Genomic DNA, 17,748 nt, shown 5'->3' on the forward strand with positions numbered 1-17,748 from the left:
AGCTTGGCCACAATCAGGAAATTCTGCCCATGGTGTGGCTATTTTCCACCTTCCCATTTCGACTCACTGGCACCCTGTCTGCATAACTGAGCAATCCTAAAATATAGACGCACTTTTACTCTCGCAAGATTGAATGTCCTGCCCTCGGCTGTACTGGAGGGACGATTCCAACAGATTCCACACGAAAAACGCTTATGTCCCTGTCCAAATGGGTGGCACATGCCCTTCTGGCCTGCCCTCTTGATAAAGACTTGAGGAATGAGGTCATCACCCCTCTTTTATTGCCCATTCCGGGTCGCCCAGCCACTGCCCCAGGGTCCTTTCTCTTGGCAGATCAAGATGAGCAGCTGACAGCAAAGGCTGCCAGGTTTTTAGCTGGGGCAATCAGAATAACATCCACTATTTGACTGCTGATTCAAAACCCCAAAATGTATTTGATATAATTGACTTTTTATTTCTATTCTTTGTATATCGTATTGTTGTTCTATTGCTATGACCGATAGCTGATGCAAATAAAGATTCATTCATTCATTCCACCTTCATGGGATGTCCCTGAGTTCTAGTGTTAAGAGAAAAACTTTCCTCTTTCCTCTTTCTTCAGGCCAGGCCTCATTTTGCAAACTTCTCTCAGGCTCACCTTTTCTCCAAACTCAAAAGCGCCAACCATTCTTTCCATCCCTTGATCAAGAAGGGGGTCAAGTGCAGGGGCAGCGGGAAAAGCAGGGAAGCAGACTCTCACTTAGTCGCCTTTGGCGAGTTGGAATGGCCTCCAAGCGACCAGAGCAGGGGAGCCTGGCAAAAATGCTCTCCGTCTCTCTCTCTCTCTTCCCTCTTTTTTCAGTCCACAAAAGTCAATGCCTCTGTGGGCTTGGGGGGGGGCTGTGCACAGCTTTGTGGGGGTCTTTGATTTAAGCCCCACTCAGGAGAAAGGGGAAAGAGAGAGGAAGGGGGATTGGGGCCTGGGGAGGTGCTTGCAAAGGCAACACACGCAGCAGGGTCCTCGCGAGGGGAGAGGCGGGGGGCAGAGAGAGATGGCTCCCTCAGGGGTCCCATGTGCCCTTTTGCGCACAGTGGTGCTGTGACATTTTGCTGCAGCAAAGGGCGTGGGGGGGTGGATGGACGTCCAATTATCCTCGTAGGATGACGAGCCCCTCAGGGCTGCAGCCAAACGAGAAGCAGCAATGAGCCAAATGAGAGGTGGCTGCTTTCGAGGCCCCCAGGGTGGAGGTGGCAAAGGGGACAGTCCTCTAAAGAGAGCAGAGGCAGGCGGGGGGGGGGGCTCTCCGAGGACAGGCCTCCCTCGTCCCTTCTGCACTCTGCTTGCGGGGGGGGGGGGGCGGGAGGGGACTCCGCCATCTCAGGGGTCCAGCCGGGCGAAGGAAGCCAGTCCGTCTCACTTGATGGGGCCAGTGTGCCCTGCTTACTGCCAGTCCACATCTGGGCTACAGAAAGCCCACTGCCCCCCCCCAGTCAGGAAAGCCCTACGCTCAGATCTCTGTGGCTGGCTGAGCCCCCTCTGAGCAAAGCACTCTGCGCATGCTCCAGTGAGCTGCCCTCACCCTTCAGTGCAAGGGATGCTTTGTACCTGCTGTTCAGGTGGTCCTGGCAGGAGCGGACCTCAGAGGAGCTGGGGTGGCCCCCGTCCACCAGCTGCTGCACTATCTGGTTGACGTCCAGGATGCGGCCCATCAGGCTGTTCATCTCTTGGTCGAGGCTTTCGAACCTGCGGAGGAAGAGGGGGGATACCCATCAGGGCAGAAAGGGGGGCAGAAAGAGGGCAGCCGGGCAGCCCCCAGCCCAGGAGCTCTGGCCTTCCACTCTATCCCAGGAGGTGGCCTGACATCCTTCCCAGAGGCCAGCTCTCTTCCTCCATCCCATCGGGCCATTTTCTGGCTCTCCTTCCCTCCAGAATCCCATCAGAAACCCATTGAGATACGAAGCCCAGAACCACTCGGGACCAGTCTATTTGCGAGGGGCCTGACCTCATATCCATCCACTTGTGGGATGTGGTGCATAAGTAGCAGTCAAGTACAACATTCCTTGTTTTCCTAGAGTGGACATGCAAGGGGATGTTTGGTCCAGCCAGTTGAAAGCTTCCCGTTTCCTCCTGGCTGGGACATACTTCCTTTGCATGTGACCAGAGGTGGGTGTGACCTTACCTGTCCAGGTAACCAAAGGACAAGGCATGCAGCCCTCGCTCTCTCTTTGACTTCCTCCGTCTTGGAGCAGCTTTTCAGCTAGCGATGCTCTGTTGGCTTCCAGCCAACACAGGACACTGGAATTATCCCCAATTGGGCTAGATCCACATGTATATCCTTTGTAACTAAGTCTGCCTTCAGGGATCCAACTGGGAACTGATGATGTGAGTAAACTTCTTTTATATACTTGACACAAGATTGTGGTGTGTTTATTCTTTTAAGAGGGATATAAGGGAATTTGCCAGGAACTTAATAGTGAGAGGCTTACACAAGCCTGCAACCAGCTCCCCGCCATGCGTTTAAAAGGGGAATGTGAAACTCTGCTAAGTAAAGGGACTTGCTAGCGCAAATTAGGAAGGATATTGATAAGCAATCTATCCTCTCCTGCCTCCCTGACCATTCCCACAGGGCGAAGGGCAACAGCAGGGGCAATGCCACAGGACGGAACCAGGGTCTTTCTGCCTGCCAGGCAGGTGCCGCCCCCTGAGCCCCAGCCTGCTTTTCTCTGTGGAGCCAGGATCTGCCCCCTTCCGCTGCCCTTACCGGTGCTGCACCACCTCCACGTCCTCCAGCTTCTGGGGCACCTCCATGCGGTTGAGCCACTGCTCCTTCTCGTCGATCCAGACCTCGCAGGCGTTGACCTCGCCAAACATGCGGTAGACGGCCAGGGCGTCCTGGAGCCACTGGCGGCGCAGGACGGCCACCTCGGCCACCTCCCCATACAGCTGCTCCACCTCCACGATGCGCACCTGGACGTCCACCAGCTCGTGGTACTCGGGCGCCAGGGCGGCCAGCTGAGTGCGCAGCGCCAGGACGGTCCCCCGGTGCTGGTCGATCTCCTCGGCCACGCCCTTGTGCTTCTTGACCAGCGACTGGGTGGAGTACTCGTCGTGGCCAAAGTCGTCACTGGAGACCAGGCGGTAGGCGTCCTGCAGCCACACCACCAGGTCCTCCGTGTCGGCGCTGAACTGGTGGAAGGCGAGGGCCTCCTGCAGCTTCCGCAGGTGGGCGGCCGCCAGCTCCTCCAGCTTCTTCCAGTGCTGGCGCACCTCGCGGGTCTTCTCCTGGATGGCGCCCGGCGTGCCCTGCCTGCGGAGCAGGACCTGTTCTCCCCGGCGCATGGCCGTCTGCAGCAGAGAGCGGCGCCCGCCCAGCTCACCCAGGAGGATGCTGTGCTTGCTGAGCAGCTTGGCCACGCTGTTGAGGTCCTTGCCGTAGCCGCAAGGGGAGGACAGGATGCGCTCCTTCTCTCGCACCCAGGCCTCCGCCTCCTCCATCTCCTGGAAGAAGGACCACAGCTGGCGGGACGCCTCCAGCTCCTGGCGCCGCTTGGAGGCCAGCTCCTGCAGCTGCTCCAGGCAGCTCTGGACGTGGCTGACCCGGTTGCAGATGACCTGCGGGTCGCAGGGCTGGTAGCCTGCAGGGGAAGGAGGGGAAAGCAGGAAGGGGCGGGTGAGTGTTGGAAGCGCAAAGAAAAAGAAGGCACTTTTTCATATGTGGTGGAACTGCAAAATCATCAAAAGTTTTGGGGAAATGATTTAGAATGAAATGAAACAAATGTTGAAGACCACATTTGTTAAAAAGCCAGAAACATTTTTGTTAGGCGTTACAGGTCAAGACTTGCCGAAAGAAAAGAAGAAGTTATTTATTGTGTGCAACAACAGCAGCTAGGATTTTACTAGCCCAGAAATGAAAAGACAACAAGACTCCAACTAAACAAGAATGGCAAAAAGAACTGATGGAATATGGCAACTTAGAGACAAGGACAACAGAGACTTTAAAAAAGACTGGGAACCATTTATGTTATACTTACAGAAAAACTATGAAGAAATGGACTCGCTAGCAGGGTTTGACTAACCACTTATAATTAATAACCGAAATTAAGAGGTGAAAACTGGAAAATAATAAAGTGTTAGAGGTGTGCTATAAAAAGGTTAAGAATATAATAATATTTAAATTAAAGATTGTAATATTAAGGTAAATTAAAACAAGCAGGGGAAGCAAATATTTAAGAACCAGAAAAGGAAGTTGAGGGAAGTCTTGGGGGTGGGGGTGGGGAATTGTATTGTATTTTGTTTTTGAAATAATGTTGATTGTGACTGATAAAACTATAAAATTTAACAAAAAGTATTTTTTTTTAAAGAGAGAGTCAAAGCATCAGGAGGAAGATGAGGGGGAGAAGGAAGCACACACTCTCTCTCTCTCGTCTCTGCTACTGTGGGTCCTGAGGTGCTCCTGGCCTAGGGGTCAGGGAGCCCGCCTTGGGTCAGAGACTCCCCAGACTCCATTCCTGCCCCCACCAGGCCAAAGCAGGCCGGTGTCCGGCTTCTGGGAACCCGATCCCTCCCCTGGTGACAGCCAGGAAGCAGATCAACAAGAGGAGTTCTTACCAAGTAATTTATTCCATCGTTCACAGAGAGACACAAAGGAAGGCAGCCTCCCTAAAATAATGGCGTTGCTCCAGATGAAGTCCCCCCACCCCACCCGCCCGTCTCTCCTATTCTAAATCATCCCTTTGTCGGCTAACCTGTCCTTCCTGCCTCTGAGCTTTCTGCCAGAAACAAGTAGAAAGTTTCTAGCAGTTTTTCAGAGTTTTCCCTTAAATTTGGGAGTGGCACTCTGAGCTTAATTAGCATCAGCTAATAAAAAGAAGACCACTGGGCTTTGTTTTTTTGCAGACGTCTGTTCGAAGAGTGTTGCCTGTAAATTCTGCTGAATGACTGTTCCTGTCATTTACGATGTGTGGGAGATGAGACTTTTGTTTGATAGTGTACTGTTAATTGCTGTTTATTTTAACAACTGAAAATATATTTGCTACTGTAATGCATGAACCTGGTCTGGGAATAAAACCTCTTGACCGAGACTTCACAGAGTTTGTGAGTCAACTTTAAGACAACAACTTTGTCATTGTTCACCACTTCCGCGTGAGAAAGATAAACTCTGCTAAACAGTTTAAAAGAGTCTTTACTTATCCACCAGCGTCCGTACAGCAAAGGTGTGTGGACAGGAACCTCTAATACTTTCTGTTCTCCTACTCTCAATGCACACCAGGCAGGGCCAGATTGAGGTTTGATGCGGCCCTCAGCTCCTGAAGGCAATGGGGCCCTCGATATGTCCAGCTGTCCTTTGTCAGCAACAAATTGTTGCTGGTTTTTGTGTTGAATATATGCTATATGGTCATTTATGGACCTAATAATAGATATCTCAAGCCCTTTGCACATGTTTCCATGCAACCAGTCCATGCAGAATGCCGGCACCTATATATAGAAAGGAGCAAACCAGGGATATTTGAGGGAACAGACGGAGCCCATGACTTACATCCTAGGAGCCGACACAACACAAAACACTGTTGCTGGATGTAGCTTTTATTTGTTTTGTTTTTTATCTTATATTTTGGAAATGTACATCCAGGTTTTTTTTCCTTTAATTTTTTTGGGGACCCCCAAGAGAGTGGAGCCCTAAGCTAGAGCTTGTTCAGCTTATATGTAAATCTGGCACTGATGGCGGGTCCTGGGAGAAGGAGGGTCAGGAATGCTTTCTGAAGGGGGGCCCGCTAGGGGCGCATTGGAAGATGGCCAACAATACCATCTCTCCGGCTCACACGGGGTAATTAAGAGGCTGATATGGGAGTATGCAGCCTCCCTTGTTACCCCAAGGGAATGGGGAACACTGCCTCACCTGCGGTTGCCATAAATCACCCTCAAGTTCGAAAGAAGGGGGTGAGGGCACAAGGCACACAGCACTCGTGTGGGACGGCTTTCCCTGACGCTGTCTCTGATCGTGCGGCCTGGTTGCAGGAGCTCAAAATAAACAATTAGAGAGAAGCAAATGCACATATTTCGAGTGAAGAACGGGAGTTAAGTCTGCTAACTGAAGTGACCTCTGTGAAGTGGAGCGACGGGCTGGATTTAACAGGAAAATAAATCAAGAAGAAGACATATCAAAGGGTCGATATGTTGGAACGGGACGGAATGGGGGGGGATTTTTTTATCTTATGTGATTACCTAACAATCCCCCCCCCCCGGAAGAATCGTTGCAATTACTGATTATAAGCGGGATGATTAAGAACTGTGTGGAAATGAATTACTAATCAAAGACATGGCTGGTGGAAAATTTGGAAAGGAATGAAAGACCTTTGGAATGACGCAGTTATAAAAAGAGACTTGTTAAGAAGCAGGCCTGGTGGCAGGATTTACGATCGAGGGGGAGGAGACCATGGTTATGTTATGATATCGGACTGTGAGTTTGACCTGGCAGAACCCCCTAAGAAGTTCGAGGAGAGAAAGACAGGCCTGCGGATTAATGGGCAGACTTTGAGAATGTTTTGTACGGAACTGTTGAAATGGCGTCTGTCTGTTTGAATATGGCTCTTGGAGGAATGGAAAATCCACACAGGATATAACAAGTCTGTTTTCAACCCGCTTGTGGAGACTATCAGAGGTCACAAAGAAAGGAATATATGATAACAACAAGAAGATGAAGAAAACAATAAAGATAAGATTGGACAGAACTGTGAATATTAATTGGACAGAACTGTGAATATGAAAGCAGCGCAGCAGCAAGAGAGATGATTGGATCCCTTTCTGAGCTCGAAGCATGGGTACCCCCAACAAAAATTTAAAAATTTGGCTTTGTAATTTGGAATTAATGTGATTTGGTTGGTTTGTTAATAAAAATTATATTTTAAAAAAAGGAATGCTTTCTGAAGACACGGAGTCTGCCAGCTGTCTCTCCCCTGGTGCTGCTGCCTCTTCCTCCTGCTGCTCCTCTCCCAATATTTCCCAGCTTCTCCCCTCTGCAGCCTCTGAACTATGACCTTCTGCAAACCAGTGTTGTCAATCTCTCCTGTCCTCCTCTTCTCGGGAAGGCGCTGCAGCAGCAGCAGGAGGAGGGAGTCCCTGCCCAGTCGGCTTACCTGTCAGCTCCGAGAACTTGAGGGCGGCCACGTTGAGCGCCTGCACGCGCTCGCTCTGGGCGGAGACGTCGGCCTCCAGCAGCGCATGCTTCTGCAGCAAGTCCTCCACCTCCCGCAGGTGCTTCCCACACTCCTTGGACGACAGCTGGGCCTGAGGAAAGGGGGGGGGGAATGTGATGCACAAGTAGCAGTCAAGCACAACATTCCTCGTTTTCCTAGAGTGGCCATGCAGGGGGATGTTTGGTCCAGCCTCTCTTGCCGCAGGGCGAAGGGCAGCAGCAGAGCTTAGCATCACAGGCTTGGAAGGGGCTCCCAGGGTGTTTCAAGTCCAAACCCCGTGAAAGGCAGCAAGCACAGGCCGGCCAGGACCCCAAAGACCAGGACGCATGAGAGAGAACGGCCCTGGCATGTGCCCAGGCTGCCCTGCGGAGGGCAAGAGCATCCCTTGGCTCACTCAGGCGGGCAGCTGGGCATGACCCAGTCGGGGCACCAGTCTCCTTCAGGAGGAGATGGGGGGGCTCTCCTTCCTGGGAGGCTTTTCCAGAGAGGTTGGGTGGCCATCTGTCAGGGATTCCTTTTTTAAAAATAATAATATTTTATTGATTTCCCAAAAATAACACAAATAAAAAGCAACAACATTGCAAAAACAGAACAAACTGACTTCCCCCTAATCCCTTCCTTGTTTCCATTATTTGTCAAGATACTGAATGTTCATTGTTAAATTTGTAACCTATTTAAATCACCTATTATCCATTCATAACAAAATTACAAGTATTCTTAAAACCCTGCTAATGTATTAACCTATATACAGTGCTTCTGAATATATGCAGTGAACTTCTTCCATTCTTCCTTAAATCCGTTGTGATCTCTTCCTCTGAGTTTCATAGTCAATTTTGCCATTTCGGCAGATTCCATTAATTTAACTTGCCCATCTTCTTTATTCCTGAGCCGTGATTCCTGCATTGCAAGGGCTAGACTAGAGGATCCTTGGCTGTCCCCTTCCCAGGCCACCCTTCTATGATTCTAAGATCTGAAAGGATCATGGGGTGGGCTTTGGGGACGTCCGGTGCTGGATCAAGTAGGCTGTCGAAACTGTGGGGTTGTGTCCGGTGTTGGGCTGGTGGTATCTAACCCTGGTTAAATTAGCAAAACTATACAGTACAGAACAAGATCTAATTGTCAGTTTTCATTTCTTAGTACAGAAAGTATTAATCTGATGCGAAGAGATCTTTGTTATTTCGAATCAGGACCGTTCTAGAAGGTTTCTTTCTATGTGTGAGAAACAGGAAGAAGGTTTCTGATGTTTTGGTCATTTCTACTGGGAAGTGGAGTACAGCTGGTTTAAACTGGTCCTGTTATCTGTACCGTCAAGGTCGTACTGACTATAGTAGTCAGGCCAGGAGGAGCCTGGGTCTCACTCTCACTCACTTTCCCTTACTATCACTTTGTTCTGGTCTTCTGTATGCTTAGTGTTAAGGTTAAATATTATTATAAGTGCTGCAACTGGATTTCTTATGGACAGGGCCAATCCTGATTGTATTGGATTTGTGACCATTATGCTCATTTGCCTTCCATATCAGTAAACTCAGTAAACTCTGCTGGATTCAATTGCCTCTGGTCTACTTTTTGGGAACTCTGGTACATGTTTAAGCTTTTTCCTGCTCCCCCCTTCCATGGGTGACACTAATAAGTGTTGGAAATGTAAAGAAACAGAGGGTACTTTCTATCATATGTGGTGGAAATGCAAGGTGGCTTAAAAAAAATGTTGGATGCTTTATAATGAAATGAAAAAAATATTTAGAGTAACCTTTGTTAAAAAACCTGAAACCTTTTTATTAGGTTTTGTAGGAGCGGAGATTCCAAAAGATCAGAAGAAATTGTTTCTGGATGCTACAACAGCCACCCGGATACTGTTAGCCCAAAGTCCTGACCAGAGAAGACTGGCTAACCAAGTTAATGGACTAGGCTGAAGTGGCAAAACTAACTGGAAAGCTCAGAAATCAAGACGACAAGAAATTTAAAAAAGAAAGGGAAATGTTTATCGTGTATTTGCAAAAGTCTTATAAACAGGTTAATATATTGGCAGGATTTTAAAAACACATAATTTTAGAAATAGTACAGCCAATCTGAAATTGAAAAAATAATTTGGAGTAGAAATGATATGCAGGTGAAAACTTAGGGAGCCAGGGGCGGGGGGAGGCATGGGGTTCGGAGAATCCCATTTTATGGATTTGGTACTATCTTTCTTTCTTTCTTTCTTTCTTGTTGTTGTATTTGTTATTGTTTGTTTCTAATTTTTTTCTTACCTTTGTAGAAAATTTAATAAAAAGGTATTTAAAAAAAAAATTTGTAGAGTTGAAAGGGACCCCCGAGGGTCATCCAGCCCAGCCCCCCGCTGAAGAATTTCTGACGCGGGGGCCACCCAATCTCTGTTGAAGATGAAGCAAGGGGAAGAACCCGAGAAGAGCCTGCTGGATCAGGCCAAAGGGGGCCCATCCCTGTGCCCCCCCCCCGGCACCTGCATGCCGTCCATCCAGTCGATCATGTAGACCATCTCCTGGAAGACCTTCTGCAGGGCCACGTTCTGCTCCAGCCGGGCTCGGCGGCCACTGACCAGCTCCGTCAGGAGCCCCCACTGGCGCAGGATGTTCTCCTTCTGCGCGTTGATGCGCTTGCTGTCGTAGTAGCCCTCCGACTCCATCTCCTGGGCCAGCTCCACCACCACCTGGATGCGCTCCTGGTAGGAGGAGATGTCCGCCTCAATGGCCTCGTGCTTCTTCATGGCGGCCTCCACCGCAGGGAGGTCGTAGCCAAAGTTGTCCTGGCGAGAGGGAGGGAGGGACCAGGTAGTGAGGAGGCAGATCTAAGGAGAACAGTCAGGCATCTGCCCATGGGCAGAGTGCTTTTCACGCACCAGGAAACCACAAGCCCTCCCCCACCTTCTCAATTTGGAATACAGTGGTACCTTGGTTCCCAAATGCCAAAAACCCGGAAGTAAGTGTTCTGGTTTTTGAATGTTTTTCAGAAGCCAAACGTCCGATGCGGCTGTCGACTATTGTTTCCGGGGCGGCTGCACCAATCAGAAGCTGCGCCTTGGTTTCTGAACATTTTGGAAGTCAGGTGGACTTCTGCAATGGATTAAGTTTGGAGTTTTTGTTTTTGCTATTTATTTTGCATTTTTTGTTTTTGTGGCTTTTTCGGTTCATTTGTTTTTGTGACGGTGTGGAACCCAGTCCAGCGACTGTTTGATTGATGGTGTGATTACAGAAATGGATAAAAGCCCCCCATCCAAACAATGACTATCATCAGTGCAGGTAAGGAAAAATAATAATTTTAATTTTCATCATCTACAATACTGTCTTCTTTATTTTATAGAACAGTACATTGATTATTGCTTTCATTTTATGGATCAATGGTCTCGTTAGAGAGTAAAATTCATGTTTTAGGGGTTGTTTTTAAAAGTCTGGAATGGATTAATCCATTTTGCATGACTTTCTATGGGAAAGTGTGCCTTGGTTTTGGAACGCTTTGGTTTTGGAACGGATTTCCGGAACGGACTAAGTTTGAGAACCAAGGGACCACTGTATAGAGGAAGCAGAGCCCTTCCTCTTTCTTACAAGGCAACACAGGAGCGGATCCCTCTATCATCGGCGGTCCCTCCTCCCCCTCCCCTGACCCGAGTCCCCCGTCTCTCTGCCTGCCTCACCTGGGAGACCAGGCGCTGGTTCTCATTCAGCCAGGTCTCCCGCATGACGGCCTTGTGGTCAAAGCGCTGGGCCAGCAGCTCCAGCTTCTCCTGGCGGATCAGCTCATTGCGCAGCGCCACCTCGCGCTCGTGCTCTGCCTTCTCCAGCCGGGTCCAGGCCTGCCGAGAGGAGGAAGGGCACAGAGTCACGAGGGTCCCCCAAGGGTCATCCAGTCCAGCCCCCCTGCAATGCAGGACCAACTGCCCATCTCCCGGACAGAGGAGGGCGCTCCGACCTCGGCTTCAAAGCCTCCGGCAAAGGAGATCCCGCAGGCTTCGTCCCGCAGGCTTCTGAGTCCGTTCCCCTCAGAAAGGTTTATAGAATCACAGACTTGTGGAGTGGGAAGGGATCCTGAGGATCATCTAGCCCAACCCCTTCAAACTGGGAATCTCACCAGTCCTAGAATGGTCGAGTTGGAAGGGATCCCCAGGGTCACATGGTCCAACCCCTGCAAGGTGGGAATCTCAACTCCAGCATCCAAGACGTTGAGTCAGAATCACCTTTCTTGTAACTTGCAGCCATGGCTTCGAATCCTGCCCTCCAGAGCAGGAGAAAACCTGCTTGCTCCGCCTTCGGTGGGTCAGAGATATTGGAAGACGGCTCTCATCCCAGCTCAGCCTCGTCTTCCCCAGGCTAAGCCTCCCCAACTCTCTCAACCATTTCCAGGTCCTTGACCACCTTGGTTTCCTTCCTCTGCACATGGTCTGCAAGCGCCAAGACCCCCTAGGTCCCCCCCAGGCTCGACACTCCCACAGAATGAATGAATGAATCTTTATTTGTATTGGCCATCGGCCACAGCAATAAAACAATACGATATACAAAGGGAAAAAAGTCAATTATATCAAATACATCTTAGGGTTTTGAATCAATAGTCAAATAGTGGATCTTATTCTGATTGCCCCAGCTAAAAACCTTGCAGCCTTTGCTGTCACCTGCCCATCTTGATCTGCCAAGAGAAAGGACCCTGGGGCAGTGGCTGGGTGACCTGGAATGGGCAATAAAAGAGGGGTGATGACCTCATTCCTCAAGTCTTTATCAAGAGGGCAGGCCAGAAGGGCATGTGCCACCCATTTGGACAGGGACATAAGCGTTTTTTGTGTGGAATCTGTTGGAATCGTCCCCCAAGTCCAGCCGAGGGCCAGACATTCAATCTTGCAAGAGTAAAAGCGCGTCTATATTTTGGAATTGCTCGGTTGTACAGATAGGATGCCAGAGAGCCGAAAAGGGGAGGTGGAAAAAGGCCACACCATGGGCAGAATTTCCTGATTGTGGCCAAGCTGTTCTGGCGCCCGGTATCATTTAGGCGCTGACGAATTAGGCTGTTTGCTTTACTGCCCCTCGCAGACCCTCTTGGGACCCACCTTGTTGATGTCGGAGATGCTCTTGCCTTCCTTGGGGACGTAGAGCTTCCGGTTATTGGCCCGGAGCTTGCTCTGGATGGAGAAGAGGAGGACCTCCAAGTTCCCCTTCTCCTGAAACCTGCAGGCAAAGGACAGAGGGATCAGCCTCCGGCCCCAGAGAGCGGGGACCACATCCCCCCTCGCAAGGGAGCAGGGACCATGGCAGCTGCCCCTCGACAAGCACACAGCTCCCAGGGCCAGGGGCGGCTTGAGCATCGGCCTCCCAGGACCCCCGAGAGACCAGGGTTCCAATCCCCCCTCAACCCCAAAGTTCACTGGGAGCCAGCTGCTGTCTCTCCACCTGGCCTACCTGGCAGGGCTGTTGTTTTGGGGATGAAGAGGGGGGGGAGAACAAAGGTGGAACAGAAATGCAAGAAAGGGGGATGAGGAGTGGGGGGCTGAAGGCCAAAAGAGGCCCTAGAGGGCATCTGCTCTGTCCTGCCTCACTAAGGATGCGATCTGACTTTTTGAAGACATCTGAAGGCAGGGAAGATTTTAATATCTGATGAATTATTGTATTTTAATATTTTGCTGGAAGCAGCGCACAGTGGTTGGGGAAACCCAGCCAGATGGGCGGGGAATGAATGAATGAATAAATAAATATTGTTGTTATTATTATTTTAGGCTTCCCAGAGGCACAAAACCAAGTCACTGCGCAGTATTTTGCAAATGAGGCGTTCCTTTTAGTATATAAAAGCCTCAACAGTTCCGGACCAGTTTACAAGAAGGACCACCTGACCTGCCTACCATATTGGCCAGAATATAAGCCGCAATTTCCCCCCAAATCCCGACTGTGAAAAGTTAAAGTGTGGCTTAAATTCACAACGTTATAAAAATTGGCTTTTACAATATCGCTGCTGAAACAGACATACAGTAAAACAGAACAAAACAATGTTTTATTGCCGATCTGCGAGCTTGAGACTGTTGTGCAATTAATTCTAATATCCTTCATCGCTTTCCCCATATTTTACAGTGTGGTATTGCTTTTTTTATTTGCATTTATGGTGCTACGAACAGGTGTTAAACCCATTTGCGGGTCCTCCCTAGTACCCGGGGGATTTTCTTCTGCATTCGCCATTTAAGGGTGTGAGTGCCTGCAGAATTTTAAGGGAGCGGCTGATATTTGGGTATTGTCTTTTTTTCTTTCCCCCCTTTGAACTCCCGGCCCATTGACTTGAGGAGCTGCCTTTGCTTTGCTTCCAGGGCCCACAGAAAACACTCGTTTGGGCAAGGTTGCCGGGGCATGCAATTTCCATCGGTAATATTTTCCCAAGCGTAGTTCTCCCATTAAATTCACAAAACCTCAGAAATACTTTTCCCCCTTGATTTTACGGAATCAAGGGAGTGGTGGCCAGAAAAAACCTCTGGCTTGAGTTGGCAAGCCCTGCCCCCACACCAGCCCCTGCCCTCCGGCCCCCTTTGCGCAAGTGAAGACCCCCTCTGGCCCTGGGAGCCTCCTTGCCCTCTGCTCCCCCCCCTGCCCTCCACTCACTTGACCGGCTTCTCCAGGGTGCAGAAGGCGGTGAAGGCCTGCAGCTGCTGCTGGACGCCCACCAGGGAGCTGGCAAACCTCTGGTTGCTGATGATGGCGATGGTGAGCTGGATCCACTCCAGGAGCTCGCTGGCCAGAGACTCGTAGCGCTCGATAATCTTCTCAATCTCCAGCACCTGGTCCAGCACCTGCAGAAAAGGACCAGCTGTGGGATGTGATCCACTGGGAGCATCAAATGCCACACAACAATCCTTGTTTTCCTGGAATGGACATGCAGGAGCATGATGGCCCAGCCAAGGGTCAGCAAACTCTTTCAGCAGGGGGCCGGTCCACTGTCCCTCAGACCTTGTGGGGGGCCGGACTATATTTTTTTTTGGGGGGGGGACGAATTCCTATGCCCCACAAATAACCCAGAGATGCGTTTTAAAGAAATGCACACATTCTACTCATGTAAAAAGACACTGATTCCTGGACCATCTGCGGGCCGGATTGAGAAGGCGATTGGGCCGGATCTGGCAGCTGGGTCTTAGTTTGCCTACCCATGGTCCAGCCAGTCAAAAACTTCCTGTTCCTCCTGGCTGGAGCATCCTTCCTTTGCATGTGACTAGAGGTGCGCATGACCTCACCTGTCCAGGTAACAAAAGGACGAGTCACGCAGCACCCTTCCTTCTTTTTGACTTCCTTCTACTTTTGACCAGCTTCTAGCTAGGACTGCTCTGCTAGCTCTCAGAAGCACTGGGATTATTCCCCCATATGGGGTAGATCCACATGTACATATTTGTAACTAAGTCTGCCTTAAGGAATCCAACTGTGAACTGATGTGCCTAAACTTATTTTATTGACTTTGAATAAGATTGTGGCGTCTTTATTCTTTTAAGAGGGATTCAAAGGAACTTACCAGGAATGTACAATTCAATCTGAGACAGGCTGAATTGTATAATAGTGATTCCGAGGACCTTAGGGACATTTGGCCCCTGTGAGACCAGGATGCTGGACTAGATGGGCTCCCCCTGGCCTAATCCAGCAGCCAGGATCTTCTGATGTGCTTGTGGATTCCCAGGTCCTAGGGGTATTTGGCCTGGGGTCAACCTAATTTGGCTCCCATCCTGTTTTCATATGATATCTCAGTCCCATCTGGTCTCTCTGTCTTCCATGGAAAATGGACTGTCACTGCTTTTGAATTTCTAACAAAAGGTGATTTCGCCCTTTGTGTGTGTTAGAGATAAACGGTTATCTGTTTTACTGCTGTGATTTTACTTCCCATGAAATGACCGTGACCAATACCTGTGCTTCTTCAACAACAGTTGTTTTCTATCTTGGTGTACTAATTTTGCAAATTTCTATTAACGTTATTTTTGAAAATGAATGAAGCTATATACAAAAAGAAAATGAAAATAACCCCCCCTGCCTTTCTTTGGAAGCTATGTGCTCCCCCCCCCTTTGTTTAACCATCTCCTCCAGTCCAGTGTGAATGTTTCAGACGTGGGGAGTTTAAAAGTGGCCCACAGATCCAGCCCTTAGCCCTGCCTGCCATTGGGGGAAGGTGGCACCCGACCCACTGTCCGCCCACCTTCCTCCCTCCCCCCCCTCACCTTCCCAATCCGCTTCCCCTCCACAGCCAGGGCCTTCATCTTGGAGAAGTAGTGGTAGAAGGAGACAACGTAGGTGATGATGGACTTTTCGTCTGGGTGCTCCATGTTGACATCTGCCAAGGGAAGGAGAGAGGGCAGGAAGAGGAGAAAGTGGAGGTCCCTGCCCAGTTCTGGACACCCCGGTTTAAGACGGGCACAGTGGTACCTCGGGTTAAGTTATTAACCTGAAGCACCACTTTAGCTAATGGGGCCTTCTGCTGCTGCCACACCACCAGAGCCCGATTTCTGTTCTTCTTAACCTGAAGCACTATTTATGGGTTAGCGGATTCTGTAACCTGAAGCATATGTAACCCGAGGTACCACTGTATTGACAAGCTGGAAGGTGTGCAGAGGAGGGCAACCAAGATGGTGATGAAGGGTCTGGGGACCAAGCCTGATGAGGAACAGTCGAAGGAGTTGGGTATGTTCGCCTGGAGAAGAGGAGAGCCACCTGCAACTATCTCAAGGGCTGTCACATGGAAGAGGAAGCAAGCTTGTTTTCTCCTGCTCTGCTGGTGGGTAGGACTCGAACCTATGGCTTCAAGTTACAAGGAAGGAGATTCTGACATATGGAAAACCTTGACAATAAGAGATGTTTGATTGTTCTTTCCAAGTAGAGGTGGGGGGGGGGGCTAGGGATTCTTTAGCTGAGATTCCTGCACTGCTGGGGGTGGGCTAGATTTTTAAAAAAAATTAATTTTCTTTAGGGGCATAATTTGGGTTGGTGAGGCTAGCAGGAGAAAATATTATTTTCAAAACAGCTGATCAGTGGCCAACGGATCCCAGGCTATTTGGGATCGAGTCTCTGGCGAGGATTCAGCTGCACAGGGAGTTCTTTTGGGGAGTGGGGGGGGGGGTAAAGAAAATATGGTGATGAATGGAAAGAAAGGAGCAGGACTTCTGCTGCACCACGAATGGGAGCTGGGCTGGAGGATGCAGAGAAGCCAGGGGTGGTGTTGGGGGGCAACCTTCCAGGGAAATCACAAAATTAAGGACAGGGTCGGGTGTATTGGGTGAGAAACCTGGGGAAATGTGTGGGGGGGGTGTGCTGTCAGATGGGAAGCGGGATCCCCAGTTCCTCATGTGGCCAGCGCACAAAGGCAACACTCCCACCGAACATCTTCCGCCTTCGCCTCCTCTTCTCCATCTAAGCCAGGGCTGGCTTTCTGGGAGGTAATCCCCGCAGCGGCAGGGCTGGGGGTGGGCTAGATGATGCTCTGGGGGCCCTTCCAACTTGACCATTCTATGAATTGAAGTGGGAACCGAGGAAAGGAAGGACAGGTCACGCTGAAGAACTGAGCAACACCCCAAAAATGGGGATCAGCTAAGGTGGGAGAGGACGATTTCCTCTGCCAAATGGCGAAGGATGGGCTGGAGAGGTGGCCGCAAATGGAGATGCGGAGAGATGCACCTGGAGCCACCAGGAAGGGGACCAATTGAGTTCATGGTGAATAATGCAGCGGCAACAACTGATTCAGCATTTTGCAGAGCAAGCAGAAAGGGACATCTCTGCCGGGGAGGCCTCTGGGAAGGACGGCTTGCGAGGAAAGCGGCTGTAAGAGGCAGGAATTAAATGCAGCCACGCGCAACGTTAAAGAGAGGCCCGATTGGAATGATTTCAGATTAAAACAAATTAGATCAGGGAGATCTGATTACAGTAAGCAGCTCAGAATGGGCTTAGGCTGCAAAGCGCAGGAGAGGCGACAGGATCTGTAAGGCCGCAGAGAAAACAACAGATTATTGGAAGCTCATGTCCCGGAGCCCAGACTCCTGGGTTCTTCTGCATTTGTAGGAAATCAATCTTTTAGTGTGGCAGCACTTTGGAACTCCCTGCCTCTTGACATCACTGTATTCTTTTCAGCGCCTACTGAAAACATTTTTGAAGCCGCTCTAGATGCTTAGAAAGCCTTAATCTGTTTTTTTGTCTGTTATTTTAACATTTCAAAAATATTAAATTATTGTTGTTAATCTTTTTTGGCGGCAATTTTATCGGTTTGTTTTTTTACAAACCGCTCCGAGGGGTCTTCAACTTTCAAGTAGTGTATAAAGTATACGAAATTAAACCAGTAGTGAATCCATCTCACCCAGGGCTCTCTCCATCATCCGCCACAACCTGTGCCCCAGTCCACCAGAGGCAGAGGAAGGTGGGTGTGGTGGGTGCAGTCTGCCCCAGGTGCCATCCCTGAGAGGGGGGTGACAAAATCCCAGCCAGGCTGGATCGCGCCCCCCGGCCTGGGCGTGGCAGAGCGCAACCCACAACTGGGCCACCATGCCGGATCGCACCCCCCCCCGAAAGAGGGAAGGAGGCAGCCGAGCAAAAATGGAGGGGGCGGGATCAGCGCTGCGCTCCCCGTCCCGTCCCTCCC

At 50.0% G+C, this 17,748-nt stretch overlaps 2 protein-coding genes across 3 annotated transcripts in view; one reads left to right on the plus strand and one right to left on the minus strand.

The window, feature by feature from the left end:
- The window catches only part of SPTBN4 (spectrin beta, non-erythrocytic 4), a 101,494-nt gene that overhangs the window by 69,956 nt on the left and 13,790 nt on the right, over window positions 1-17,748 (minus strand). For both annotated transcript variants that reach the window (XM_083753564.1, XM_083753565.1), the window contains exons 8-15: window positions 15,344-15,456; window positions 13,752-13,939; window positions 12,221-12,338; window positions 10,820-10,978; window positions 9,632-9,934; window positions 7,114-7,264; window positions 2,742-3,615; window positions 1,586-1,723 (exon numbers count right to left, since the gene is read on the minus strand). In XM_083753564.1, coding sequence (XP_083609690.1) covers window positions 1,586-1,723; window positions 2,742-3,615; window positions 7,114-7,264; window positions 9,632-9,934; window positions 10,820-10,978; window positions 12,221-12,338; window positions 13,752-13,939; window positions 15,344-15,456 — 2,044 coding nt within the window. The remainder of the gene's footprint in view (window positions 1-1,585; window positions 1,724-2,741; window positions 3,616-7,113; window positions 7,265-9,631; window positions 9,935-10,819; window positions 10,979-12,220; window positions 12,339-13,751; window positions 13,940-15,343; window positions 15,457-17,748) is intronic.
- Window positions 5,253-17,748, plus strand: part of LOC310851604 (uncharacterized protein) — a 43,561-nt gene continuing 31,065 nt past the window's right edge. Inside the window, exon 1 of the mRNA XM_083754175.1 lies at window positions 5,253-5,340. The gene's annotated coding sequence lies outside the window, so the exon portion shown is untranslated. The remainder of the gene's footprint in view (window positions 5,341-17,748) is intronic.

This window comes from Podarcis gaigeae (assembly GCF_964106915.1).
Source record: "Podarcis gaigeae genome assembly, chromosome: 8".
NCBI classification, from domain to species: Eukaryota; Metazoa; Chordata; class Lepidosauria; order Squamata; family Lacertidae; genus Podarcis; species Podarcis gaigeae.